Consider the following 26,581-nt stretch of genomic DNA (forward strand, 5'->3'; position numbering starts at 1 on the left):
GTGGAGCTTTTGACGGTCAACGGAAGGTAGCAGCACGCCACTTCTTTTATCTTCACGAGAAAGATATCGGATGGCGTGTAGCATTCATTTATTCTAATCTTAATTGAAGTTGACTATGATTTCTTTCTAATCGCATTGTTTGTGCTGTCTAAAATATTGTTTATTTCGATATCATGAATGTTGATGATGTCCATATGCGTAGAATGTCCCTCCGCGTTGTGGTTAGAACAAAGGGATCGATGATAGTTGATCTATCCAAAAACCGAGATCATATGGGATCGTTACGATGAGAACAACAGTTGATGTTGTTTCTCGATGAGAAGAATATTTCATGTTGCATTACTGACAGTGAAGCAGAGAGAAAGAACAGTGACAGCACCAAGAGACTTTAGAAAGGCTTCGACACCAACCACTGCTTTCCCTGACGAATCTGTCCGTCCGCGTTCCGCCGAGACGACCACAAGCCAAAAGGCTCGCTGTTCTTTCCGCTCTAATTCTCTTCCGACGACGGAGTCCTCAGTCAGCAGAAGACCGATGAAGCTGCCACTGACATCCCAACCATTTTCTCTGTCATTTATTGGGAATATAAATCGATAGATTACGTTCCGGATAGAAAAAAAATTCAAGCTTTTTGATGAACGATGAGTGTTAAGAATATAGATCGACTGGTTTTGTTTTCGATCCCATCCATGCATAGAGGAAAGCTTTAGAACAACAGTATATAACATCGTTTTTTATGTTTTACTTTTGTTCATATTGATAAAATATATTTTGGATTCAAGATACATCGTAATCAATAAAAGCTTTCGACATCGACTCGTTGATCAAGTCGTGTTGGCTCATCGGTCACGATACATATGTTCACCAACAGATATATTATAGGATAATTTTTCATATAAAAAATCTTTTTTTCTGATTTTTTTTTATTTCAAAGGTATCTTTTCTTCATAATTTTTCAATAAAAATGTTTTTTTTTAATAAAATATATTCTTTTTATGAAAAATTCATCCTATATTATTATATTGACTGTTGAAACCTCAAAAGGAGGAGGAGAAGGTTTTATTCTCTTTCCGGTAAACTACAAGAAGTATTGCAGTGTGCTAATTCCTACAAGGACAAGGATCTCTCTCTCTCTCTCTCTCCACTGGTGGGTGACCGGACTGGGTTGGGAATATCGAGGCTTGGCACTTGTTAGAGCACGCGTTTGTAAAGCTCTGCGGAGGGAAGTCCTTGTCGTTCTACCCCCAACTGTTGCTGCTTTTATTGTTCCGACTCGCATTATTCTGCAGAAAAAGATGAGCTGATGCGCTGTGAGAGGTGTTTTGTTCTTAATCTCTTCCTTAAAGTATTGCTTGGTGGATACGGAGGAGCTGCATTTCTGGCTTGGACTGATTTGTTCCGGTTGAAAAGATGTCATCTTTGAATTATAGGCTGCTGGATTCGGCTGCAACCTCGTTGATGTCTTCTCCTCTTCGAATTTTCTTCAGGGATGTGAGGTACGGGTCTTGCTTCTCCTCGAGAAACTTTCCTCAAAATCTCGACTTGCTCGGAGTCTCTGTTCTCGTTGACGAATGTATGTCGCAGGCATGCCTTCAAATTGGATGAGCTCGGATTGGAGATCATGGGGATTGCTTTCCCTGCGGCGCTGGCTTTGTTGGCTGATCCGATTGCCTCCCTCATCGACACTGCTTTCATCGGTCACATAGGTTGGTCTGGGTTGCTAGTGTTGTGACTTGACCATACTTTACCCTGTCTTCGCAATACCTTTACCATCCTATAAATTTTCGCGTATTTTGTCTTGAAAGGTGAATTTCTACGCACTCATTTGTGTCTCTCTAAGATCATCTTTTCCAATCTTTCACTGAGCAGCCGTTGTTTTATGGAAGGAGATTTAAGAGATGCTTGTTCTTCAGCTGATATCAGGTTTTTGTGATTTGGATGGAAATTTTCCTAGGGTTTCAATTCCTGACCGGTTACGTTGCTTAGACCTGGTTCAACAGACTTGTGATTGCAAATCCTCATTCATGCTGTCAGATGCCTTGGATGATGCACTTGTTACCTTATTTTTCATCTTCCTTGTGCACGAGGAACTGTTGATTCATTTTCCTTCTGCGGTTTCGTCGAACGTTGATAACACCTTCACTTCGAGAACTTCAATTTGTGCATGATAAAATAAATCGTCACTCTTTATCTACTTAAGAGTAAATATATCTATCATTTATTGATAGTCATGCTATTGATTGTTCTCCAAAATTTTCCTTTTAGATCAAGACATATTTGTTTACTCCATACATATGTTGCATCCAGATTGGTTTCATTCCACGGACAACTGAATTGCTATCGGATCATTAATTTTATTGTCCACCTTTTCATCAATCTTATTCAGGTCCGGTGGAGCTCGCAGCCGTAGGCGTGTCTATTGCGGTGTTCAATCAAGTATCGAGAATTGCTATTTTTCCACTTGTTAGTGTCACCACATCCTTTGTTGCTGAGGAAGATGCTGTCAGCAAAAGTCGCAGTGGAGACCCAGAAAGCGGAGAATACCGAAGGTCATTTTCTGAGGATAGTGAAATGAAAGAATTGATAACTCACAATGGTAGGCAATCGCAAGTTTATGATCTCTTGAGAAACATTAATCTGGCAGTTAAAAGTGGTTGGCAATTTATCAAACAGATATTTCAAATATTTAGAAGCTGAGTTACATCAGGATTTATGTCTTATCTGTGTCTTGTGTTGCTTTATCAGATCATGATGAGCATGCACATACCTCATCTGCCTCCTTGGATAAATCTACTACCATGACCGAGTGTGGGCATCATAAACGCATTCCATCAGCCTCTTCAGCATTAGCAATCGGTGGCATACTTGGCTTTCTTCAAACTCTATTTCTGGTTTTTGGAGCAAAACCCATTTTGAACTATATGGGCATAAAACATGTAAGTATGTATTATCATCCTCTGTAAGTTGTCCATTTTTTTGTCATAATTGTCATTTTTTCATTTTTGCCAATGTTCCAGCCTGTTTCATGTCCAAGTTATCATCATTTTCAGTAACGAGTTTTAGGATTGCAAATGATAAAAGAAAGTGATTCCCTCCAGAGAAGTTGCTAATGTGTTAGTAATCATTCACTTAAACAATTGTTGATATCACTTACCAGCGAGTACGTCTGCAATAGTTTGTTCATGATTTGATTCCTTCAGCAAATAGGACAAGACTCCGTTTCACGCCTAAATACGATAAACCTATGTCTATAATAATTGATGCAAGCAATTGTTTTAAAATGTTTATCATCTCATGGGTAACATCCTATCAGCCTGTTCAACTTTCATTATTTCCTAGTCATTAGTCAGGAATGTGCTAATCTAGAAATGTGTTCCTTGTATATTGGGACATTAGGTTCTTGAAGAATTCATGCTTTGGTATAAAAGATTGTAAACACCATGTTTTAAACATTACATGACAAGATCATTTATGTTAAAGATAATACCACATATGTGGAAGCAACAGTTATTCTCAGAGGTCCTAGATGTTGAGGCTCTGAAAAGCCTGATAATGGTTACTCCTTTGTGAAGTTTGAGGATCTTTTCTTTATATCTATGCTGATGTCTTTTTCCCAATTTATTTCAGAATTATTTGATGTAAATTATGCCTATACAATAACAGGGCCTATTTGTCAATAGGATTCCCCTATGATGACACCAGCATGTCAGTACTTGACATTGCGGTCCCTTGGTGCTCCTGCTGTTCTCTTGTCTCTGGCCATGCAAGGGGTTTTTCGAGGACTTAAGGATACAAAAACTCCTCTTTATGCAACTGGTAAGAAAAACTATAAACGGTTCTGATTGTGCTATATCATGATAATGTATTAAAAGTGAAATTATAGGGATTCATGTAATTTAGTTCTTTTTTTCTCACTGGCTTCCTATGTTTCTAGTTGACATTGAACTGCAAACAAGGCTTTCAAACCCGTAACAGAATCCTGTTTGGATCTAATATTTTCTTTCTTTACGTGCCCCTTGTAGTTCTTGTGCTGCTGTTTTGAGTTCCCTTGCATATAATTTTGACTTATTTATGAGAAAAATTCAAGTACCTGTCTTGCTCTTTGTCTATGTTATGAGAAACTTCAGACATTACTTTCCAAGTCTAGCACTTCCTATGTGTATAAAGATTTATTCAGTTTTTGTTATCTCGATTTCATGATACTGCAGTCTTAGCAACTGAACTTCCTTTAGGTTCAATATCATGGAGCATATAAGAGTAAGTCACTCATTTCCGCTTCTTCACCCACACCCCTCATAGACGATAGAAGTTATCTATTCCGGTCACTATACATGTTCATATTACATTTGATGTTTCAGTATTTTTGTTGCCAAAGCATCTATTCAGTCGCAATACTGGAAGGCAATTCTTTATTAAGATGCTTATGCATATGCAGTAATATTCAAGGCCACATCTACTTTTACAACCCAAGTTTGATATCAAGGTTAACGAAACAATTTCCAAGGTTGAACTAAAATATATAATTATATACAAGTGGATCAAGCAGCATCCTCATAGGTGATTTTGTTTTTGATCTTTATCCATGTTTCTCCACAATTCAGTTAGCATGATTTTGAATTCTATTCAATTATTTGTTACCAATAACATTACCGTGATATTTGAAATGTTTATTCTGTCAATATCAAGCCATCTGCTTAATGGTCTCTTAGAATGTATAAAACCACAAAGATATAATATAGTGGTGATGCAGTTGATCTTTGGTGGTGATTCGTTTAGTAGTTCTATATAATTGTCACTCCCATGTAAAACCCTATTGCTTGTGTTCTTTCAACTGTTACAGTTACATGGTTTGGACGGCCAGCTAAAGTTTTTTTTCTTCTTCTGACTAGCTCAGTTGTTGGAGATGCAACCAATATAATTTTGGACCCAATATTTATATTTGTGTTCCAATTAGGTGTCAGTGGTGCCGCTATTGCTCATGTTATATCTCAGTAAGTTTTGTCTTATTTCTCTCTACATACATGCAGTAAGTTTCTCTAATTTGCTTTAATTTTGAACAAGAATTAATTGCAGAAAACACTAATATGTTCATTTTCCAAATCAGTTGCGGAAAACATCAATATGTTCTTTTTCGCTTTGTCATATTTCATTCCAGATACTAAAAGAATTTAATGCTTTGTAGATACTTAATTGCGTTAATTCTCTTGTGGAGATTACTAGGGCAAGTTGATATCTTGCCACCTAGTATCAAAGATCTGCAGTTTGGTCGATTCCTAAAAAACGGTAAGTAGTTCATCGTATAAAGCTGTCATGCAATATTTATCATGGTAGTACAACATTTATCAGTTGTATATTTTAAGACATTTCTAGCTGTCAAGATTAGGAGAAATCACCAAGCTCTGCGACTAGATAAAAGCAATTGGTAAGAACTGTCTCAGAATAGAAAGCTGAAGAAATATTATTATAGTGGTAATGCATTTCTTGTACGTATGCATTAGAATTTGGCTTTCAACTCATATAGGTAATTCACCATGCTAATAATCCTCCTTGGCTCTTGAAACCAAGTTATTACTGCATGCATAATAAGTGTTCTTTATTCTGCAGAATATTGACCTGTACTGGATTTCAGGTCTGCTATTGCTTGCACGGGTGATTGCTGTAACATTCTGCGTGACATTAGCAGCATCAATGGCTGCACGACAAGGATCAATTCCCATGGCTGCATTCCAGATATGCTTGCAGATTTGGTTGGCAACTTCTCTTCTCGCTGATGGTTTGGCTGTTGCTGGACAGGTTAGGAGGCATCTGCGTTTACATGTGCTTGATTGTTAGTAGCAAACACTGATGTTGGATGACACCAAAGAAACTGAAATCCTACTTTAACTAATAATTTTTGTGATGCTCTTCATCACAAGTGCCGCAAATTTTTTTCATGAAAAATTTATCACACAAATGAATGTCTTGGCATGTTACATGAACAGATAAAGTATTTTGGAATGAGAAGAGAAGCACCGACCTATAATCAAGTTGATGTCATAGGATCATTCTGCTACGTCTTATGTCACTCTCATGGTAATCACACGCATGCACGCACACATGTACAAGATAATCCACTGTCTGTGATATTGTTTTCCTGTCTCTTATTTCCTATTCACAAATATGATCCACACACGGCAACTTGTCTTGTCTGATAGTACTTATCTCCTTGAGCAAAACTGAGAAGTAGAGGTACCTGAAGAATGTCATGGCTAGTTGCTTGACCAAGGCAGAACATAACAGTTAAGGAACTTGTGTGACTGTCCATTGTGATGGTTTCTTGTCTACCTCTTATAACCTGGCCAAGGACTATGCCAACTATATAACTTCAGTCTTTTATTTTTCCCCTGCTTTTCAATGCCACAATATAGTGAGGGTTATCAAAACTTTTGCAGGCAATACTTGCAAGTGCATTTGCCAGAAGGGATCATGCTAGGGCAACATCCGCTGCTTCGCGTGTTCTGCAGGTAACATTTTCCTATTGAATAGTCAATTTCGTCTGTGTCCACTAGTTCTAATTTCATACTTGGCGGCAGTAATTAAGTTACACATCACTTGCAGTGGGGTATGGTTCTGGGTCTGGTCCTATGCATCATACTTGGAACCAGTTTGCAATTTGTGTCAAGATTATTCACCAAGGATAATGAAGTGCTTCAACTCATTCATATCGGAATTCCGGTAACTAAGTTCATTCTCAGAAGACATATATATTATCATCCGTTGCATTAAAAATAATCTGGCTGGGCCATTTTGAAGAACTTCTCTGTGATGATATGTTCATGTTTCATTCATCAGATCATCCCACCAAGTAGGTTAAAAAGAATATCTCTGAATCACATATCTACTTATTATATGTTTATGTCCCTGCAGTTTGTTGCGCTTACTCAGCCAATAAATTCTTTGGCCTTTGTCTTCGATGGCATCAACTATGGAGCATCAGATTTTGCATACTCTGCATATTCCATGGTACCTCGAGCAGAATCATGATTTGATGACAGATAAAGTGGCTCTATATCCCTCAATTTTTTACATTCAAAGTGCATCTTGTTATGTTACATTTCAGGTCCTGGTGGCACTAGTCAGCATTGCATGCCTGGTTGTCCTGTCATCTAGTCATGGTTTCATTGGAATCTGGATAGCTCTATCAATCTACATGAGTTTGCGAATGTTTGCCGGTTTCTGGAGGTAATATTCGGACCTTTTTTAACAATTTACTGTACATGCTTTTATGGTTAGTGGTGCATGGCAAGGCATTAAACTTGGGCACGGAAGATGATTCCGTTATGCTTAATACGTCGCTTTGTGTAGAAGCATGTTAAAAGGAAAACTTTCACACTCGAGATGACAATCTCGCATCCTTTTACAGAACTTCAATAAAAAAGAAAAGACAAGAAACCATCTTCTGTAATCTTGAATTTTTCGAAGGTTCAAGGCAGGAAAAATCCTTTCTCAAAGGATGAAACACACGAAAAGAACAAACAAGAAATTATTTGTGCAGTAGGATGATCATGCATAATTTTAGAAGTCAATCCTTTTGTTGGTAACCGGGAAGAGAACAACACCACAAGTTTCTTTGTCAATCTACCTTGATAGAGAACTGAGATCTAGTTCAGTTTTATGTTCATCGTCTCTCAGAACTCATCTAGTTTGCCACATACAAAGCCAGATATGTACTTGAGACTGCTTAGGTCTGATTCCAGATGTCACAACAGCTTTCAGCATTAGGCATTGCATGATGCATGTCATTCCTCACAAAGCTCTTCGACCATCTGCAGAATAGGGACAGCAAAGGGACCATGGAGCTTTCTTGGGAGTTGATTGAGGCTTTGCTTCCCTGTCATCATGTCAAGCATGCATCTGAAGAATGCAGACCATTACTCTGGTGATTCAAAGGTGTGACCTACTTATAATTGTATGATCTCTTTCAAAGCTTTTTGCTCAGTTTATATGCCGAATTTTTCGGCTTTTATATTGTTAACATGTATTGGTAAACTAATGGTGAAAATAACCAGCTGAATCATAAAATTATCAGGAGGCTTTCTATACAAAAAGCTAGAAAAAGTCGTCCCTCTTTTTCGGTCGAGACCGACATGAGAATGTAAAAAAAAAATATTCTTCTGACCTAAATCTTCTTGTTTTACAAAGCCTTGTCGAATCAAAATACCCAACAAGCATAAGCATTAGCTCTACCCGAAAAAGAAAAAGAGATGATTCGGTCACACTTTACGACTTGACTTGAGTCACTCCAAGTATCGCAACCCTAATGCTTCTTTTGCTTCAATCTTCATCAACCTCTCCAACTAACAATCAACAGTCGAAGCTTCCTTTCCCACCTCATGATGCAGTGTCTCAAAATAATTCACCTGTTCATGGAGTCAGCATCAGTCACCTAAAATTCCTGTTTCTAGATAAGTGCATGTACCCTTCACATGTATTATGTTGAGAATCTTGATTCTTGCCAAGTGTGTATATATATATACCCTTTACATTTATTGTATTAAGAATCTTGATTCTTGACAAGTGAATTATATATGCCCTTTAGATATTTATTACATTAAAAATCTTGATTCTTGACAAGTGTGTATATATATACCCTTTACATATTTATTATATTAAAAATCTTGATTCTTGCTAAGTGTATATATATACACCCTTTTACATATGTATTATGTTAAGAATCTTGATTCTTGCCAAGTGTGTATATATATACCCTTTACATATTTATTACATTAAAAATCTTGATTCTTGATTCTTTATATATATATATATATATATATATATATATATATATATATATATATATATATATATATATATATATATAACTAACTAACTAACCGCACGGACGTATTTATAGAGGGGATTGAAAGAGGGGAAGAAAGGCTCAAAGAAACCCTCTCAATCCTTCTCCTCGTTCCACTCCGCTCTCTATATCTCGCGCCTCGGTAGCTCTTCATATCCTTCCTCGATCCGCTCATCCCTCTCTTGCCGTGCTTCTCTTTCTTTATATTCGTCTTGGATGTAGATAGAGGGTTTGATTGATAAATCTGTTTGGCATACGAAGAGGAGGAGGAAGAGGAGGAGGAGGAGGAGGGGGGGAGGTCGGTGGGGTTGGAATGTTGCAGCTGCTGTTCGCGTTGGGGTTCTCGGTGGTGCCGCTGACGCTGTACGTGCCGCCGATTCGGAGCCTGAACCGGTTCTTGGTGGCGATGGAGGCGTTCGCCGAAGAGGCCGCCGCGTACTCGCAGCGGGCGTACCCGATGCTCCGGCTCGGCCTCCGTCGCATCTTCGCCGTCGCTTCCCGCTCCTTCAGGTAGATCCCACCCATACGTCTGAGATTTCTCTCCTCCTCCTCCTCCGTCTTTCTGTTTTTGTTTTCGATTGCGGGAGGGTTGTGGCCAAGAAATAACTCGCATGGTGGTGACGATTCCTTTGGCAAAAGGATTTGTCCCCAACTAATGTGTATGTCATGGTTTGATGCAGTGAAAGATTATTCTTTCTTATGGGCAAAATGATTTTTATTAGAATTTGGCAATGAGATTGGGAAAGAAATATGCACTTATATATTTAATTGATATAAGTGCAATGTGTTTGCCATTCTCATATCCTAAATTACAGCTTCTTGAAATTAATATATTTGGAAGCAGAGAATGGGGTAAGAAATGAAGGCAGTGATGATTTCTTGAGGGGTTAGAAATTAAATCTAATGTTCTAATCATAGAAAGGTTATTACAGACCAATTTAAATCAAATCTTTCTATTAAGTTGCAATAGTCCTCAGATTGGAGTCTTGTTTAGTTCATCAAGATCTGTCGAGAATTGTTCAAAACATTTTAGGTGGGTGTGGAGATGCTCTGTAGTCTGCATTATTTATGTTGACCAGCTTCATGTTTTGACTGGTTGTTGAGTTGCTGTCAATCATAACGAGTGCCAAATTACAACAAGTAATCTCGATCGATCTTTCGTTGAACATTTTCGGATTGTCTCAGATGATTTAAAGTATGTTCTTATTCGTTTTCTTTGTGTTCTTGCGTATAGTGGTTGAATCTATAGTTTGTTTCCATTAGCTCTCACTAGTTCGTACTTAACTTACTGTTCTCCTATTAGGCAACACCAATTGTAGGATGTGGTATTTTGCCATGATCTAATGATCCCAGTGTTTGATGATCGAGTGTAAACCCACAGAAGTTGGCTGCAGGAACACCGAAATTACGGTGGTTCTGATGATCCAACCAATTATTGTTTTCGGTGTGTCTTCGTTTACATTACCAACTTCTTCTTCTTCTTCTTCCCCGTCGTAGAAGATATCAAAGTCACATGAGAATATGATATTAGAGCAACCAACGGCCGACTCCTCGGTGGGGTCTCAGAGGTCCCATATGGATATAGGATAGCCCGCTTGCTGCTGCTGCACATCGTCGTCGAGCTGCCACCTGCCGGCTTCCATCAACAGCGTGTCCCAGTTGAAGTCGTCGCTCGGGTGCAATCCGATGGCCATTTCATCCGTCTCCTCCCGCGTCGCCTTGCTCTCCGGCTTCAGCACTCCCAGCTGCTGGAGGAACTCCTTGAGATCGATCTGAGGCTTCTCCACCGCTCCGACAGCGGAGCTCGGAGGCAAGGCGGAGGAGGAAGAGGAACAACGAGGCGGCGGAGGCGGCTTGGGGTTGTTGAGCTCTTGAAGCCTCTGGTGGATGGCGTGGATGTTGTGCTGGGCGTTGAGGTTGAGGAGGCCGCAGGCGGGCATCACGGACGCGTCCCTCTCGGAGGGAAACCACTCGAACCTTACGGGTGGCTTGCCGCCGTGGGCGCGGAGGTGGGGAAGGTTGAGGTAGGCGTCGGGGCCGTAGAGGCGGCGGGCAGCCTCGTCGTAGGCCAAAGCCGCCTCCTCGGCGGTGGGGAAGGAGCCGAGCCAGAGGCGGGTCCGCTTCCTGGGCTCCCGGATCTCGGCCACCCACTTGCCCCACGTCCGCTGCCGGACTCCGCGGTATTGGCAGGAGGCGTTCTGGGGGCCGCCTTTGCCGCGGGCGGGGCCCTTGCCCTTCTTCCACGACCGGAGGGGCGCCTTTCGGAGGTGGTTGTCCATGGAGGAGGAGAGGAGAGCGGGGATCGAGTGGAGTGGAGTGGAGTGGTGTGGGGCGGAGAGTGTGTGAGGCGCGGGATACGTATAACGAGAGAGAGCTGCACGCGATGGATGCATGGCTTAAATGTTGTCACGGTTGGAGTAGGGTTTTAGGAAGGCATGTAGCGTCTACCTGACGATAGATACATTTTGAAGCCGAAAAGAGCCTTTCACTCGATGGTGGTTAGCGAGTGCTACGTACGATTCAATAATACAAGAGGACTCGAGAACCTTTTAAGAAATAATATCCATTCAATAACTACTACTACTACATCTATGTACAACAAAATGAAGGATATTTTGAAACTCTGAGCACAACGGACGTCAATGGATGTCAAGTCACGCTACAGCCGCAAATTTATCAGCAGCACTCGAAGTCGATGGGTTGGTGTCTCCAGCCTTACCTAATCAATCATACAAAAAACATAAAAAAATGTATGCATGTAGGAAATTTACATCTAAACTGTAGTAGACAACTAAGCTTATGACTTTGTAAGTACAAAATGCAACAGGCAGTGAGTTAACATGGGAATGCACACAACATGTTCCATCATCAACTCCAACAATTTATAACAGTTATAATACACCACAAATCATGCTTTATCTTCCTTGTAACAGTTATAATACACCACAAATGGACAGATCTACAAATACTACTGAGTGCATAACATGACTGATCTACAAATACTACTACTGAGTACCATTACCTTTATCCCCTCTCCTTCTGCTGCGCCATAAAAGTCGAATAGGCGTACCAGGAAAACCTGCATCCTTCCTTAGCTGTTTTTCCATGTAGCGCCGGTAGGTTTCTGGAAAAAGCTTTGCATCATTGACGAAGAAAACAAAGGTAGGCGGTCGTATAGCAGCCTGCAAGTGTAAAAATTGCACAATTTTTAAAAGAAAATAAAAAAAAGGAAATAAGGTCCGTGAATGCCTTATTATATAAGTGGATTTCTGACTGCAAGTGTACAAAATGCAAGTGTACCTGAGTGCTGTAGTAAACACGCCCTCGTTTGCCACCTCTTGTTCTTGGGGGTGGTTTGAAGGCCAGAGCTTCCTGCACCACCTGATTAAGGATTGAGGTACCTAACCTTCTAGATCGCTCCTTTTCAACCATGCCAACATCAGCAATTATCCTGCAGAGTGATGGTAAGCCAAAGAAGAATACAAAAAATTAGTATTTTACCATTTACTTCCAAAGAAATTAGTATTTTAGAATATTTCCCATGCATCTTTGGAATTATTCTTTTGTGATCATCTAATACAATTTTTATGATCCTACCTTATGGAGCAATCATGTTGAGGCTCCTATTTTGGCCAAATATGATTTACAAAATTTATTTAGCTATTAGGGCATTAGTTTAAAGAGTCCTAGGAGTCTCCCGCATGGGATCTCATGGGATGACAAATTTTCCATAGAAAAGGTCCTGCAGTTTAAAGTTTTTATCTGAAGACAAACTTTCAGCTTACAAGTCCAATCTCCCTCCCTCTATAATCTTACAGCTCCTCAAAGCTTTCACTCTCCTACAGAAGTGAACGGATCCCTCCCACTATACAACCGCTAACCAAAGAAATCAAAGTACAAGGATTGATACGGAAGTCCACTGCAAGCTGAGGATACCCATCTCTATGAAAAATGAAGTCCTCTGCTTGGACTAAAACTACTATTTGAAAGAACTTTTTTTAAAGAAACTTAATGTAAAATTAGCTCCATTGCTCCTGAGAAGAAGTAAACATGCAGTAAATTGAAGCTCAAAACATACGCTTCAGTAGACTACCAAATTAAAAAATAAATAGTGTACCAAAGAGATCAGATATATACTTATCCACACTGTGGCCGCTAATTGTGGTCGAATAGACAATTGGTGCCCAATCAAGAAATCGGACCTTTTCCCTTACATCTTGGTCATAGTATGTTGTTGTCTGTTGATTCTTGTTTGGTATTGTGTCCCATTTGTTTACAACAATGACACAACCTTTTCCTTCTTTCTCAATTCTTTCAGCAATCCTGACATCCTTCGCAAAAGCAACAACGAGGTAAGCATGAAAATGTTAAATAACACAAACCAATAAAATGATGACAGAAACTCCGAATCACAACATAGCACTGAATATTCAGTAACAGAGAAAAGGAAGATAATTGCAATAGTGGCCTTATGAAGTACCATAATTGATCTCACCAAGATCCAATAATCCTTTATATATAAATTATGAAAAAGATCAGAAATGTTCATGCCCTAAACAATTAATTAAGACAAGGACTTGGGAGCAAAGCAAGTCCATATAATACAGATTTGTCCTTTATATAGACTAAAAATGGACATAGCTGTTTCCTGGCCATGCTACATATTATTCTTTAACTCAAAGTTGTAGGGAGAAATGTGTTTCCAGCTTGAAGCTTTTGATGGAATTCCCTCGAAAGAAAACTAGACACTAGGCTTTAAACCTTGAATGTACACTCCATTGATTATTTCAGTTGGAAGCAGCTTCAACTCTTTGGTTCTCAAAAGAAAAAAAAAATCCAACTATCGTTCAAGATATATTCTTAAAAAGTATTTACTTGAAAAAGAGTTGATAACTGTTTCATGACCAGCCATTGTATGAGGTTATCTCCAGTTCTCCACTGTAAAGTTCAGGTTTATGCAGCCTTGCCTTGCAGATACTGGGAGCCAATTTAATGATCCAAATCTGTGAGTGCGCAGGTCCTAATGCAGCAATCTTACTATTGCACCAAGGCCCTATGAAATGACCAACTGCAGTAAGCAGATTCTGAAGCAAGAACCAACATGGGTTTATCTGTGCACTACAATTTTCCTTACAAGTCAACAAGGCATGTATAGAGCACACAACATCTCAGGCATATCAATGTTACTAGTCCATACTAAATATTCATCTAATTGTCCCATAAGATCACTGCCAACACATTTTCCATCAATATGATCCCAGCTTAAAAAAATTACTCCTAATCATGAAGACTTTAATGGGCAAATTGAAAACAAATTCTTCGGTATGTTGTCTTAAACCTTCTCTGAAGTTATCACAGATTCCCACCAGAAATAAACATCAAATGTAGAGGAAGCATAATAAATCATCTTTTGAGTAGTAGACTTGTACAAAATCAACCATTTGTTTGCACTATAAGCTTATGGATCAAGTAACAACCTTCTAAAATTTTTCTTAATATTATAGGCAACAGCCTAGAAGCCTAAAAGCCGTTGGAAAATTTACTAGCACATATGATTGAAAACATTTTTTTAATAACTCCCATGGCTTAATAACTCCAAATTACCTTATATTCTTGTCACATTTTTTTAATGAGATACACCAAGGTAAAGCACAATGCACACCACTCTGTTTCCATGAAAAAGTGACCTGGGATCATATTGCCAACTTCCAATATCACTTCACCTTGATAGTGACTGAAATACTTCTTAAATTGCAAAGATTTGCATGGACACATACACACTGCCTTCAAACCAATAAAATTAATCTGGATAAAACTGATCCATCCATAAAATTCACAAGACAACCAAGTTACGAAGAGCATAGAGTTAAAAAAAAAAACCTGTTCTGTAATACAAGCCATGGCTTCAATAACAAGAGCTACCACATCTGACCGACAGATGGCTCGCAATGCCCGATTTACTGATAATACCTCAGTAGTGCTACCAGCAGATGCTACTGCTGCTCTTTTTCGGATGCCAGCAGTGTCAATGAGCCTGTACTTCTGCAAAACCATGTTAAGTTACTTTTTATGCAGTGGTATGATAGAATTTTGGCTATTCAATAAAGCATACTCTAATATAATCAGACTGAGACAGAGGTATGCACATCTGAGACATGAAAGACTAATAATATCAAAGTACCAGTGCCATAGTGCAGCTCTCAATCCATTGTGTCCACAGCTAAAAGTCAAATACAAATACTAGCTGCTAGCAACTAATAAAGTTCAATAAAACATTTAACAAACAAACCTGTCCATCTGGTCCAGTAATTTCAGTATCTATAGCATCACGGGTTGTCCCACTGATTGGGCTAACAATTGTTCTATCCTCCCCGACCAATGCATTTAATATGCTACTTTTCCCAACATTTGGTCTACCAACAATAGCAATAGAAGGAATGTAGTTTTCTTCTTCTTCGTTGCTGTCTGAGGCCTGCAGAGAAAGATTCATTTATACCTATCAGCTGAACAGATCAAAGGTAACTGGACTGCATACATTATGCAGTTCAACAAAAGAACTAATATAATACAAAAGGGATGGAAATTCCATTCAGAATCAATTACCAACAAAAATTCACCTACCCTTGTCACCTCCAAGGTATCTTATTTAACCATGTCCAATCATGAATACAATAGTGCAATCTTTCCTATAAATCAGCTTAGGTCCAAAGTAATCAATATTGTTTATGCATAAATAGATTTAAATTTTTTCACTCAATGTTCTCCATATGTGACATGTATACATGCATTCATCATTAAGTGCACCGATAATCATGTCTATTGCTCCAAAAGTGAAAGAATTAGGAAAATAATATATTGAGTTAAGATAGAATTAGGAAAATAATATTATGTAGCACAATTAGATTTATAACCATTAGCTAAAATAATGTACCTCAATAGCTTTCAGTTCTGAACAGACAAGATCAAGGAGCTCCCCAGTTCCAGTGCCGGAAATGGCTGATATTGGCAAAGGAGAAAACCTAATTGATAACCCAAAAGGATGAGCACATGAAACTAAAAGTAGGAACAAATTGTTATTAGTAAAACATTGCAAAAGAAAGAATAGGCCTGCTTTATTCATTAGCTATGTGCAAACTTCATGAAAAGTAAGCAGAACAAGAAGAATAAGATTGTGAAGATACCTAGTTTTCTAGACATGAGATTCAAGGATTAATGAGTGCACTGCAACAAGAAACAAAGTAAAGGGAGATGATGAAAACTGGAGTTTCAAGATAATAGAGTTTCCTCCAAGTCATAAGATGCAATCTGTAAGTCACAGGATGCAATCCTTCAGTCGAGTCAATTGGAATCATCAAGGAATAGGTTTCACTTCCAACCGAGTTCCTTTTCAGCTTTTAGAAAGAAGTCACCAAGTTTAGGGGCTGATTGCAAGTATCAGTTACTACCCGAGCATTTATTTGTTTGCTTCAGCTATTGACAGGCTTAACAGCTCGTCGTTTAGTGTGTTTCCATGAAGAATGGATTACATAGGCTAATTGGTCTAGAAGATATGGATTTCCAAGATGAATTAAATCTGCAAATATTTGGGATTGAGAACTCGATTTGCTTAAATTTAGAATAGCATTCTTGCAAGAAAACAATAGGGGTTTGTAGGAGAGCTAGTTAGAGTTCAATGATGATAGGTTATGGTCTATATGGTTAATGTAAATTCTAATAAAAAAAGTTCGGATAAAGGAAACATGCAGATTATTTAGATTTCAGCTATTAAAAAAAATTAGAGTAAACAAGAAAGCAGTAACAGGACAGACAACGAAAGAAAAGGGAAGTACTAGAATTACTAGGGTTCTAGCAATCACTCTCATAAATGAAGGCTTTCCACCTCATGTATTGCACAAGTGAAAAAACTAATAATTGTCAAAATGTGGCATCAGTACATGTCATGACACCTTTCTACTAGGATATGATTCCATCTCATGCTAAATAGCCATGCCCATATGCCAGTTAGCACATGACAAAAAAAGTGTCCTAGCCATATGTTGGTACATCTGACATGGGCATGCAAGATGCATGCCAATACCCTTCAAACACAGTATTTTTAGTGTATGCTGACATGTGCCATTAGAATAACAATATTGATTTCCAGAAGATCATATGATACCATTTCTTGAATTCAGTAACCATAGAATTCTGCTATACACATGGTTATTTCATTCTCATAGGACATCTTATCAAAACAAAGAGCAGAAATGATGATGAATCTTACCCTAAGGACCAAAATTCTGATGCTTGCATCAGTCCCTTGCGTGGAGATTCACATTTATTTACGGCAAGGATAACACACTTATCCGAGTAATTTTTACGCAACCAGTCAGCAATTTCCATATCAGCTGCTACGAGGCCAGCCTGTTTATTACAGCAAAAGAGCCTCAGTGAATGATAAAACAGTCATCCACGCTGTAAATAAACTTCGTGAAACAGTCGAACATGATTCAAGAAGTATATACCATCATGTTTATCTAAACTTCAAAACTTAAAGGATCAAGGATCTCCGAAGGGCATAAGAACACATGAGAGGAGTTGCATTTCCAGAGGACATAACAACCTCATAAATGCCCTCCAAGTCTCACCACCAACAATAAATAAACTCTAATACAGATATCAACATGCGCACTTCACTCTCAAATAATAAGAGATCAAATCTAAATTTGCTTTACATGAGGTGTCTGTGTCAGAATTTGGTGGCAACTTGGTTATGGTTTACATATTATTCTGGACAGATAGACCGCTACAAGTAAAAAATTAGTATAGATTTGTATGAATAAACTAATGAAATGGAATATAACAAATTCTCTGTGGTAATTTGAGAGTTGATATATAGTCAGAACTCAGAAGAACTGAGATAATTTGCTTGCAAAAAACACAGTGAAAGCAAAAAATCATCTAGAGAAACTGAAGATGCACAAACCTTGTTGCCAAAAACGAAAAGCACAATACTATTATTTTAGATAAAGGATTAAAAGAAAATGTTTTAAACAATAAAAGAACTAGGAGAGAATCAAAATGTTAAAACTTCTATAAACATAATGAATTTTTTGTATGGAAACATTTAAAGAAACAAGACGAATTAAGGATAACACATGGAGGCTAGGGATACAACGAAAGCATGAAAATTGACAAAATATCTACAAAGAAATATTATCATTTAGGAATGAGTTAAAAATGTTGAAGACAGTTTCTTTTTCAGTCACCAAAATTTTGTTTGGTTTCCCTGGAAAATGTGATTATTTCATCAAATGCAAGTCTTTTAGTTGCCTATTTTTAGTCTCGCTTCTATTCGCTTGGAGAAAATTTAGGGCCATGGTGACCATTTTTCCTGTCAAACTGAACCACGACCTGATCCAGCTCTTCCTTAAAACAAAATCCCTGATCCACCATTTTTCTGGATTTTTGTTCAGAGCTGCAAGGATTTCTAGGCCTTCACGCCACCTCCACCAAATTCATGGCCTAGTCTCACCACAACTTTGGAGATGCCCATAGGATGTCAAGGAGAAGGGCAAGGTAGAACAGAGAATGTTGTTCCAAAAAGCTTTAAAACCCCAACAAATTGACATGTCATGCCATCATCAAGCACTATGCCAAACACTGGTGGAGACTATACATTTTTTTGAGAATTGAAACTTGCTTCCAACTAAAACCAAACCCTCCTGATACCTGGTTTGACCAACATAGCCCTTTCCCTGTCCTCCTACCACGCATTCCTACCAACACTTCCACTCAAACACCTTATTAGATGAATAAGCCGCAGTCACGAATGCAACACCAAAAAAAATTAGATGCAAGTTCTCATTGGCAAATTCAAACAGCCCCATGATCAAATCTTAGAAAGTTGATTATACAAATATGTACAAGTCCAGACTTTTCATTCACGTCAAGTTGAAACATGAAAGTTCCAGTTAGGTCTAATTGGACAACAGTAGTCAAGGTCTTGTACCTCTTCTGCCTCCCTGACATGCCACACCATGCTACAATGTTAACACTCAGTGAGCCCTCACTTGAGTAGATCAAGTTATCAACTTCACAAAAGTAAATAATTGTCACTATATGCTTGAACAAAATTTTAAAATGTCCTCAGTTCATTCTACCAATTCATCTTGATGACATACATCAAATAATCATGTGTCTCCTGCAATCTTGGTAGGATACACCATTTGAGTGGGTTAATTTGGACATGCAGCTTTAGTTCCATACAACAAACAAAGGAAACATTCATTGCTAGTGGGAATCATACAGGTCAGTGTTCAGAGTAACCAAGCTTCCATATAGGAAGGTATCAATTGTAGACAAGAAAATGTCAGACTATAAAACTAAGGAATTATAACTCCCTGTAGCTCTTCAGGGAGTTATGGTTCCTTGATGTTGTACAGGCTGCAATTGGGTAAAGTTCCCTGATGTTGTACAGAACAAAGTATGTAATGGAAGACACTTTCCGTTCCTTTCTTATTTGGTGAAAGAAGAAAATGGGGCAGATACATGAGAACGTGGCAAGCATAGTTTGACGCTTCAGGTTCCAGACCCCTGCTGGTTTACAGCTGTACCAGTACAAATCTAGTAGTACATGGCAGCGTCCCGACACACAGAATGTTGGTCAGTGCAGCAGAACTATTTTGTTAAGAGTTGAGTATCCACAGTGTTGAGAGGCATGTGGTGCTGTCTGTGCCGCCAATCCGACAGGCCATCAGACTGGGGATACATACCAGTCCAACAAAACATAGGACCATGGTGGTAAGGTAGAAAGCATGGAGTGGACCAGTTACTTTCTCTTTCTTTGCAAAACAAGAAGTGAAGAGCACAAAAGACATGGGACTGGCTTTTTCAATGAACTATGCACAGGTACATGCTCTTCTCCAGTCAATCAGAAAAAAAAGTATGGTGATGAACATTAAAATAAGAAATAAAAGATATCCATCGAGCACTAAGTCAAATATAGCTAACCTGGCCATCAACAAGAAATATTAACACAGCTGCTTCCTCCACTGCAGCAGTTGCCTGTCTCTCAATCATGGAGGGCATCCTAGCAACAGCTGCTTCCCTAACAGTAAGAGGAATCCCATCCATACCAACAGTTGTAGTAATTGCAAGTTCTTCCATAACATCAATCTGTGATCTGGAAAAGGTCATAACTCCACCAGTATCCACTACCATAAACTCATGGTCCCCCCAAAAGGATCTTCCATATAAACGATCTCTGGTAACCCCCGGTTCGTCAACAACAATTGCCCTGTTCCCCTGTCAAAATCTCTATGATATCACTACAACTAAATCCAATCCCTACAAGAAACAATATATAATTAAATGTGCTTAACAACTGAGCTTGCTGGAGTAAATGAATTGGAAGTACCCCCACAAGCCGATTGAATAATGCTGATTTACCGACATTTGGTCTTCCAACAATAGTTACTCTTGGAAGAAGATGGTCTGGAATCTGGATTGAAGATAGTAGAAGAATCAATATAAAGCATGCCTTCATCCATGTGTTTTTTTTATGATAAAGGGATAATCATGAAAAAACAGGAACCACATAAAGAAAAGAGCGCAGGAAGTTATTCCTATGAAAAAGTTTTTCTAAGAAACAAGCTGAGGGTATCAACATAGTTAAGCTAAGGCTTTGATAAAATAATGACATGGAGTTTTCAGTAGACTACTAGATATAAAGTCAAAATTACTTTGTGATGTGCATTTATATAGATCTAATAGTTCCTAAAATGTAAACTTTTTTAGCACTAGGCATGTCAGGTAAGGTAGTAAGTCTAAGTCAACTGCCGGCTCAGCACGTATCAGTTGATATACTCCATACAAGCCCAAGACTCTGAAATTTGAATCCATACCTCAGGTATGTTATTAAAGTATGACTCATTGGCATCAGAGAAAACACATTCAAAACTCTTAAAATCCCACCAAAACCTTTTTGGCTGTATGACTTTCATTAATTAGAAAAACCTTTTTTCAACTCCAATGAAAAAAAGAAAGAGACTTAAGCAATGTCATGTATATACTTAATCTTTGAAATATTATCTCAACATTGTATTTTTAGTTTCATTATATCTGAATATTTTTTTGTTTATTTAGTTCTCTTTTTTAGTCAATTATATGTTATTTCCATGTATATACTTACTCTTTGCAACTATGTCATTTCTAAATAAAATACACGACTGGTGCACATTATAAAATTACTAAAATATGCATAGGTTAAATTAAGTTTCACTTGTATGATTGCATCTCAACTAATATCTCATATGTATATAATTCCTCGTCCATTCCTGGAAAGATACCATATACAGTATATATTATATTGATAAGCAGTACAACTGCATAAAAGTTTTTTTTTTCGGTTTTAAGTTTTAACTACCTACCGTTCAGATATCATGGACCAGGGAAAAACAATAGAAATGCATCGGCACCAACAAGTGTGTATATATCTATGTTATATAAAATATTATCTTTTTTACATAAAATATAAACTTAATTACTTGTGGATGTTCCTCTTTATCTGATGCACTATCCATGTGGTTATCTATAAGCACACCGACTTTAGCTACTCAACTACACTGATTTGAGATAGTAGACAAATGAAGTTAAGGATACATATCCTTTGGCTGCTCTTAAGTCTTATCCATTTGCATTTTGCATATGTTATCGTGTATGTCCATTTGATAGGAATGTGTCAATGGAATGTCTTCTTGCTTCATCAGTTGGAAGTTGCATGAGATTTTGAGACTAGTACCCATAACAAGTTTAAAAATTAGACGCATCTCTGCATATTGCTGAGAAAAAAACTTGTTTGCTTATATAGTTCTTTTTTTTCCTTTTATTTGCTTTGTCGTGTGTGAAAAATAATTATCTATATTTCTGCACATACAATTTGCCAATCCAATCTTCAACTACCGAAGGTTCCAGATCTAATGTTGCTCTGATCATAGGATTTGCTCCAGAACTTCGGGTATAAAATATAAGAATCCAATAACTCAAATGCTACATGAATCTTCTAGTCCATGTTACAGAAACATACTGACATGTTTGCTAGAACTCTTCTTTAACTTCTGCTTCTCACTTGCATGCTTCCTCTCACTGACCTCATCCTCTACAAGTATCAAAAAAATATTTATTCAACAACTACAAGCTGAAAACTAAATAGATTAATATAAAAGCACAAACAGCATAGAAGCTTAATAAGAGAACAAGTAGATTCTTCAAATATTGATATTGATGATTATAATCTTGCTGAAAGCTTAGTTGACTTATCAAAAGCAACATTTGCAAGTCGGAACTATCATGACCCTGGACATGCCTATATTATGCATAAGCAGCATATCTTTTGGTGTTTGGATCTGTCAAGGGTGTTTTCACGGGTGCCTGATACTGAAGGATAACTTTCACACAGTAATTAAAAGAATACAGATCAAGTACTACAAGAAAGATCATGAATCGAACCCATACTGTCGGGTAGTTGAGATGATTCTTGAGTCGACCTCCGACAATTGTCAGGTCTGACTTAAACCGTGAGATATGGAGGGTTCAAATGGTTGCAGGTGAAGACAGATTTTAGCCAATCTCTTCCTTGCTAAATATAGCTAATGAATTTTAGCCTTTATAAAAGTTGACAACTTGACATAACTTTTGTTAGTAAATTCAAAGAGATCCCGGCATTTACTTGGTGTAGAAGATCGAAAATAGGAAAATTCATGACTTTCAACACATATTGGATACATATTTTTCCAACAACAGTTTAATTCCCATTTCCAATCATTTTGATGTGTTTTTGACTAGTACAGTTTCACGGCTTTCAAATTACTCTGTAATAGATAATTTGTTAGTTGCGGACAGGGGTCATTTCCATATTGCTATACAACCATAATAAACTAGAGTACAATAATTACAAATACTTCATGTTTGAATGCAAAGATTATTATTCAGCAGTACTGTACCTGACTTATCATCATAGTGTGCAACAAATCCAGGTAACTATCAATAAGCTGCTAATGTGGCACATTCTTCACAACATATGCCAGCCAACGTTGAACATACTAGCATGGTGTACTGCATAATGCACGATGGCATAGAATATGGGTGTTAAGCATGTGTCTATATTGGTTGATACTGAAGGACACAGATGCAATTTCTCTGCTTAGGTAATTTGTCATGTGACTAGGAATGTTAATGACAAGATGCCACAACCATGCCACACATCATAAACAAAAACATGCTACAACTGACACAAGATTAACATGCTATATGTAGATCATTCTATTTTCTACAGATCTTCTGCTACATCAAAAGCTTATTCCTCCTTGCCTTTCATCTTTTTTCTCCTTAATTAGTATTGAAACATTGACCCAGGTCATGGGAAAAGAGACACAGGAGTATGGATTGCATGCCAAAAGAATAGGCAAATTACTTCCAAGATAGTAACACATGATAGTCTAAAAGTTCCCAAATAAATGTGCTATTTTGTTCAATTACATTGTCAAAAAAGAAGCATGACATCAAACATTAATTACTAAATGTCAGGAGAAACATTAAGGAATTAGACATACATAGTTTAGCTTAGGGTGAACCATTAAATCACATCTGTGCATTCTAACGTTATTGTAAAAATTATAATGTAAGGAATAAGGAAATTGTTGCAAAAGAGAAACATTATCAAGAATGAAAGAGCATTGGGATTTCCAAAGTTTTCACTAAAAAATTTGGAAGCATAGTCTAATAGAACTGGACCAGACCAACCAGTCAAATATGATAAACTGGGAACCAGACCCCTGGCCAATCTAGTAGAGTAATGGGTCATCACGTTCAAATAATGACTGAAATACCTTCATTTATGATTTTCAGTTAATTACAATTGAGAACATGGCAGCCTTTTCAGTGTCAGGACGAAGGAGAACTCATCTGTCTCTCCCCTGATTGCCACCCTATCCCTCTCGCTCTCTCGCCGCTGCCCTCAGTGGTGCACTTTCTCATCATTTCCCTCTCTGCCTCTGCCCCCTTTTCTTCTTTTGCCATCAATGCCACTCATGTTCTGTTTTCCCCAAATTCACTGCATTAGAGTATATGATATCTTTCTCATCCTCTCCAAATCAAAAGCGAAAGGAAGGATCTACTGACAGAAAAAAATGAAGAGAAGGAAAGAAGGAAGACAGAAGGATCAAATGTGTGTGATCACAGTCCACCCTCTTAGCTTGGAACGCATAGAAACATTTCGAGAATTGTACTTCCAGATGATTTCAGGATCAGAAAAAATAAGTTAAGAACTTGAGAAGTTTTTCAAGAAGAAGGTTTCAAGAATAGGGGAAATTAGCCAAACCCCTGAACTAACTTCTATTGCGTGCACTCATTTTTCCAGTTCACCCTCTCTTAGCTTGGAAACCCCTTAAAACGTTTCAAGAATTATACTTCCAGATTTTTCTTAATTTTGGTACCAGGAAAGAATAAGTTACGAACAAGAGATTTCATCAAGAAGAAGGTTTCAAGATTAGTGGAAATCTTGATCAAAGAGAAAGAACCGATACCAAATTGAACTATGTCTAGAAGGCTAGTCAAGTTCCCACAGCCAAACCCCTAACCTAGTTTCTAATTTGTGAGTGCTTTGGGTTCACCCTCTTTAAACTCAAGAACGCAATAAAAAGTTTCAAGAATTGTACTTCCAGGATTCTTTTTAATTTTGGTATCAGAAAAAATAACCTTAAGAACACAATATTTCTTCAGGGAGAAGGTTCCAAGTTCAGGGAAATTCTGATAGAAGAGAAAGAACCCACAGCAAAACCCCAAACCTAATTAACATTCTGCTTGTGCCGCTCGTACGCACTAAAACATTTCAAGAATTGTAGTTCCGGAACACTTCCTAATCTTGGTATCAGACGAGCGAAGAACGCGAGAGTTACTCAAGAAGAAGGTTTCAGGAAAACTTATAAAAGAGAAAGAACCGATACCGAAGCCCAATTCGGTGGATAAAGATTGGGAGTACTGTCTGACAGCATCAATCGCCTCTTCCTCCATCGATTTGAGGTCGAGAGAAGAGAGATCATCCTCCTCCTCCTCCTCCTCCTCTATTTCCCAGTCCTCCTCTTCGTCCCATTCTTCCACGTCTTCTTCCTCGCTGGACACGCCGTCGAGCCGCCGCCGGGACGCGCACCGCCAGAAGAGTCTACCGCGAATGGGGCTCGAATTCGGAGAAGGAAATTGCAGCAAGGGGCATGCCGAAGGGCTTTTGCAAGGGACTGGACGGAAAAGGAACGAGCGAGAAGCAGAGACCGAGGGAGTCGCGGGAAGAAGACCGGCGAGCGAAAGCGACGCCATCGTCGTCGATGGGGGAGTCCAAGGAAAGAGGAAGCGGCGTGTTATCCTCTCGATGGGAAGCGGGAGGACAACAACGACTGGCGCCGACTCTTGATATAATGCTATTGTCCTTTTTCGCCTCACCGAAGTCTTGATATTTACAACGGAGTCCATCAGAAAAATACGAGGAATGAAATCATATTCCAAAAATACACAAAATAAAACAAATAAATAATATCTCATTTTCCAGATTCATTAAAATCATAATTAGTTCGATTAAGTCAAGTCGCACTAATTATGTTCTTATAAGAATAATATAAGGTTGAATCATGTTAAAATATCTGTTAATCTTCACACACAAAAAAAATGAAAAATGAAAAATATTTTTTTAATTAAACATTAATGAAATATTAGTGCACGCTGCGTTCGATAGGTATGAGTTACCGTTTTCGCGCATGTGGTTGGATGCGGCCCGAGTGAAGGTGACATTACCGTCCCGGCGTTACCGACGGTGCCGCGGTTTCGGATTCCCACGCCTCCTTTTTCCGCTCTTTCCTTCTTTTTCCTTTTAAGAGAATGCCGCGTCGATTCGACGCAATTGCTTTGCATGCCCGCCCCATTTCCATATTGCGCTCCGTCACCAGTAGGTATCTGCCACTCCCTCTACCTAATCTTATCAGCAAACGCCATTCCCCCACCTCCTCTCACGTCTCTTATAACCTCCTCGCCTGCAGACTCGAACAAAGCGCCGAACTCCGACGTGCACCGGCGCCCACCATGAGATCCCCTCGTCGTCCTTGCTTTCTCGCCCTCCCTGTCCTCCTCCTCGTCCTCCTCGGCGCCGTCCTGCCCGCTCCCGCCGCCGCGTCTTCTGGCAAGGCTCTCGGCGGCTGGACGCCGATCAAGGACGTCAACGACCCCCACGTTCAAGAGATCGCCCAGTTCGCCGTCTCCGAGCACAACAAGCAGGCGAACTCCGCCCTCGCCCTTGGCAAGGTGGCGAAGGGCGAGACCCAGGTGGTGTCGGGGACGAACTACCGCCTCGTGCTGAGCGCGAGCGACGGGAGCGGCTCGTCGGCGAAGTATGAGGCTGTGGTGTGGGAGAAGCCGTGGGAGAAGTTCCGGCAGCTCACCTCCTTCAAGAAGCTGGTCAACAGCTAAATAATAAGCGCACCTACGAGTCGCCGTACTTGTGTCGTCGATCTTCTCCGATCAATAAAGCCAATAAGATCTCGATCACTACGTCTCATGTTCTATTGCTCCTGTGATGTTGAATAGTGTGTGAGGGAGTAATATATCGTAAGAAATGTATTCTGGTTCCCTTCTTCTCGTTGGATCTGTTCGAGATGGCTCTTCGTCTTGTGCTCCGCCATTAACTGCGATCCATAATGCCCAGATGATGCTTGTGTTAAT

At 38.9% G+C, this 26,581-nt stretch overlaps 4 protein-coding genes across 10 annotated transcripts; 2 read left to right on the plus strand and 2 right to left on the minus strand.

The window, feature by feature from the left end:
* The first annotated feature begins 1,068 nt into the window (after nt 1-1,068).
* Nucleotides 1,069-8,064, plus strand: LOC103979881 (protein DETOXIFICATION 42). Of its 3 annotated transcripts, none has more exons than XM_009396119.3 (14): nt 1,069-1,317; nt 1,431-1,496; nt 1,585-1,706; nt 2,387-2,596; nt 2,746-2,936; nt 3,681-3,816; nt 4,895-4,991; nt 5,183-5,283; nt 5,630-5,793; nt 6,432-6,503; nt 6,598-6,714; nt 6,907-7,002; nt 7,100-7,221; nt 7,812-8,064. In XM_009396119.3, exons 1-14 carry the CDS (start codon nt 1,304-1,306, stop codon nt 7,852-7,854), a joined length of 1,551 nt encoding a protein of 516 aa, XP_009394394.2. In that variant the 5' UTR covers nt 1,069-1,303; the 3' UTR covers nt 7,855-8,064. The 3 variants fall into 3 exon arrangements, with proteins under 3 accessions (XP_009394394.2, XP_009394393.2, XP_018678879.2); XM_009396118.3 differs by having other exon boundaries at nt 1,070-1,317; nt 1,411-1,496; XM_018823334.2 differs by having other exon boundaries at nt 1,070-1,496.
* Nucleotides 8,065-9,902: 1,838 nt separating this feature from the next.
* Nucleotides 9,903-11,232, minus strand: LOC103980072 (dehydration-responsive element-binding protein 2E-like). The gene has a single exon (XM_009396356.3). The coding sequence runs from the start codon at nt 11,230-11,232 to the stop codon at nt 10,402-10,404; it is 831 nt and encodes a 276-aa protein (XP_009394631.2). The 3' UTR covers nt 9,903-10,401.
* A 126-nt stretch (nt 11,233-11,358) lies between these two features.
* LOC135633627 (uncharacterized) lies at nt 11,359-25,777 on the minus strand. Of its 5 annotated transcripts, XM_065143322.1 has the most exons (13): nt 25,613-25,777; nt 24,823-25,318; nt 21,910-21,977; nt 20,238-20,321; nt 19,832-20,125; nt 17,103-17,242; nt 15,771-15,858; nt 15,129-15,311; nt 14,720-14,881; nt 12,977-13,170; nt 12,140-12,290; nt 11,862-12,021; nt 11,359-11,558 (listed from the first exon to the last, which is right to left on the minus strand). In XM_065143322.1, the coding sequence occupies exons 1-13, from the start codon at nt 25,775-25,777 to the stop codon at nt 11,494-11,496; spliced, it is 2,250 nt and encodes a 749-aa protein (XP_064999394.1). In that variant the 3' UTR covers nt 11,359-11,493. The 5 variants fall into 5 exon arrangements, with proteins under 5 accessions (XP_064999394.1, XP_064999396.1, XP_064999397.1 ...); XM_065143324.1 differs by lacking the exons at nt 21,910-21,977; nt 25,613-25,777 and adding an exon at nt 22,822-22,933 and having other exon boundaries at nt 24,823-24,962; XM_065143325.1 differs by lacking the exon at nt 25,613-25,777 and having other exon boundaries at nt 21,906-21,977; nt 24,823-24,874.
* LOC135633631 (cysteine proteinase inhibitor 1-like) lies at nt 25,680-26,497 on the plus strand. The gene is made up of 2 exons (XM_065143332.1): nt 25,680-25,815; nt 25,903-26,497. The coding sequence occupies exons 1-2, from the start codon at nt 25,745-25,747 to the stop codon at nt 26,327-26,329; spliced, it is 498 nt and encodes a 165-aa protein (XP_064999404.1). The 5' UTR covers nt 25,680-25,744; the 3' UTR covers nt 26,330-26,497.
* Nucleotides 26,498-26,581: the final 84 nt, after the last annotated feature.

This window comes from Musa acuminata, chromosome BXJ3-3, assembly GCF_036884655.1.
Source record: "Musa acuminata AAA Group cultivar baxijiao chromosome BXJ3-3, Cavendish_Baxijiao_AAA, whole genome shotgun sequence".
In the NCBI taxonomy this organism is placed as follows: Eukaryota; Viridiplantae; Streptophyta; class Magnoliopsida; order Zingiberales; family Musaceae; genus Musa; species Musa acuminata.